Source organism: Empidonax traillii, unplaced genomic scaffold (assembly GCF_003031625.1).
Source record: "Empidonax traillii isolate 1590-97213 ecotype Southwest subspecies unplaced genomic scaffold, ASM303162v1 scaffold2738:size30659, whole genome shotgun sequence".
NCBI classification, from domain to species: domain Eukaryota; kingdom Metazoa; phylum Chordata; class Aves; order Passeriformes; family Tyrannidae; genus Empidonax; species Empidonax traillii.
This window is the reverse complement of record NW_020957931.1, coordinates 3,822-6,188: the sequence shown is the minus strand read 5'-3', so window position 1 is coordinate 6,188 and position 2,367 is coordinate 3,822. Positions and strand designations below refer to the sequence as shown.

The 2,367-nt window shown below is 51.0% G+C and overlaps 1 protein-coding gene across 1 annotated transcript; it reads left to right on the top strand.

Moving 5' to 3' along the window:
• Positions 1 to 52: 52 nt before the first annotated feature.
• On the top strand, positions 53 to 832 carry LOC114072185 (olfactory receptor 14J1-like; the record flags this gene model as incomplete). The annotated part of the gene is made up of 1 exon (XM_027910106.1): positions 53 to 832. A coding segment is annotated over one exon (780 nt), but the record flags the coding sequence as incomplete, so codon positions are not given.
• Between the last annotated feature and the right edge of the window lie 1,535 nt (positions 833 to 2,367).

Here is a 2,367-nt window from a genome sequence, read left to right as displayed (position 1 = left end):
CCTCAGCGCCGTAGCCTGCGACCAGCACCTGCACACCCCCAGGGACTTCTTCCTGCTGCACCTCTCCCTCACAGACCTGGGCTGCATCTGCACCACTGTGCCCAAAGCCATGCACAACTCCCTCTGGGGCACCACAACCATCTCCTACACAGGATGTGCTGCACAGGCCTTTTTCTTTACCTTTTTCATCCCCACAGAGTATTTCGTCCTCACCATCATGTGCTACGACCGCTACGTTGCCATCTGCAAACCCCTGCACTACGGGACCCTCCTGGGCAGCAGAGCTTGTGCCCACATGGCAGCAGCTGCCTGGGCCTCTGGGTTTCTCTATTCTCTGCTGCACATAGCCAATACATTTTCCCTGCCCCTGTGCCAGGGCAATACCCTGGGCCAGTTCTTCTGTGAAATCCCTCACATCCTCAAGCTCTCCTGCTCACACTCAGGCTACCTCAGGGAACTTGGGCTCATTGTGGTTATTTCCTTTTTATGGTTTGGTTGTTTCATTTTCATAGTTTTCTCCTATGTGCAGATCTTCAGGGCTGTGCTGAGGATCCCCTCTGAGCAGGGACGGCACAAAGCCTTTTCCACGTGCCTCCCTCACCTGGCCGTGGTCTCCCTATTTGTCAGCACTACAGCATATGCCTACCTGAAGCCCCCCTCCATCTCCTCCCCATCCCTGGATCTGGCCCTGTCAATTCTGTACTCGGTGCTGCCTCCAACATTGAACCCCCTCATCTACAGCCTGAGGAACCAGGATCTCAGGGATGCCATAAGGAAAATGATGACTGGATGCTTTTCCAAAGCATCAAACTGCCTGGTTTCTGGTGTGTAGCATTCAGAATGGAACTCAATAGTGCCCCAACCTGCCTTCTCAGGTTTTGGGTGAAGTCATCGGGTTTTTCTTTCAATAATTTTCAGTGCAATTAAATATTGTTATGCATCTCCTTTCTAATTTAGTGTCTACCCATTGAATTTAATCCAGAGGTGTATAAATGATGAATTGTGTTCTCTTAGTATTTAAACAAAATAAAGGACCCTGCAGTGCCCTCTTTGTCCAAGACCCTTCTTCTCAGCTGTTCCTAAGGCACAGCACACTGCAGGACAGGGGGGATTGGCAAAGGGCAAGGGCACAAGAATCCCAGCACAGCAGCACTGCCAGGGAGCAGCAGAGCTTGTCTTTGCAGAGCTGCTCTTTCCACTTCCACACTATCCTCCTGAGCCCCTTCCTTGGTGTAAGGACTTAGTGTGGGATACTGGAAAGTTTTGGTGTCAGGGATGTTGAGAAGGCTGGGATGTGTCACTGGGAGACCTCTCCCAAATCCTTGCAAAGGCCAGAGCCATCCCAGGGGTTCCTGGGGCCTTGGCAAAGGCAGACATGGAACCAGTCTGCAAACAGGGCAGCAAGGAGGCTTGGCAGAGTTGCAGACTGCTCAGGCTCAGCAGGGAAGGGCACATGGCAAGTCCTCCTGCAGCCATTGCCAGGCATGGAAAGGACAAGGCAGGGATTTCAGAACCCCTGTGGGAGGGAAAAGAAGGGGATGTTGTGTGCCCAGACTTTACCAAGGCCCTTAATAGGTCTCCTTTGGTCTCCTTAGACCAAACTGGTTAGAGCTGGACTGAGGAAGGGGAAAATGTGGTTGTTGGAAAGTTGGCTGAATGAAGAATGTCCAATAAAATCCATGGTACAAAATCATCTTGGCAGCAACTTCCTGATAAAATCCCCCAGTGACCAGCCGTTGAACACCACTAGAGAACATCTATATTATCTCTCTGTACAATGGGAAAAAATGCGTTCTCAAGTCTCTATGCATAATGGCAAATTTAAGGTAGGCCCTGAGGAACCTGTCCTGCTTTAAAGACACATATTGGGGTGTCTCACTCTCCTTTTATTCCTTGACAAAATACAAGGAGGTAAACTGAAAAATAACAATTCACTGACAAGAAATAAGCAGCAAAAACAGCAATACCAACAGAACAGTTCAAAGCAACAGCAGAGAGAGAAATTGCCTCCTCTGTCCTCCTTGCCCCATCTTCCTTTTGTAAACAGATAAAAACTGGGATGAACACGTTCCTCCCTTCCCCTTTTACCCCTGAATGAACAAAGAACAAACACCAAACCCAGGGGAAAGAGGGGCCAAAGCAAACTCTGGGAGACTCTCTGGTCTGAGCTCAGTTGTTCTGCCCAAGAACACGCTGACTCCAGAGGGGTCCAAGCGGGGCAGAGCCGGCGACTCCGGTCCGTGCGGCGGCGGGGGGGAGGCAGCGGCTCTGCTTGATTCCATGGAGTGCTGGGCAGGCACAGTGGCCCCTTGGTTCCAGGACATTCCACAGTGTCCCTGCATCCCTTTGGTTCCAGGAGGCCCAGCA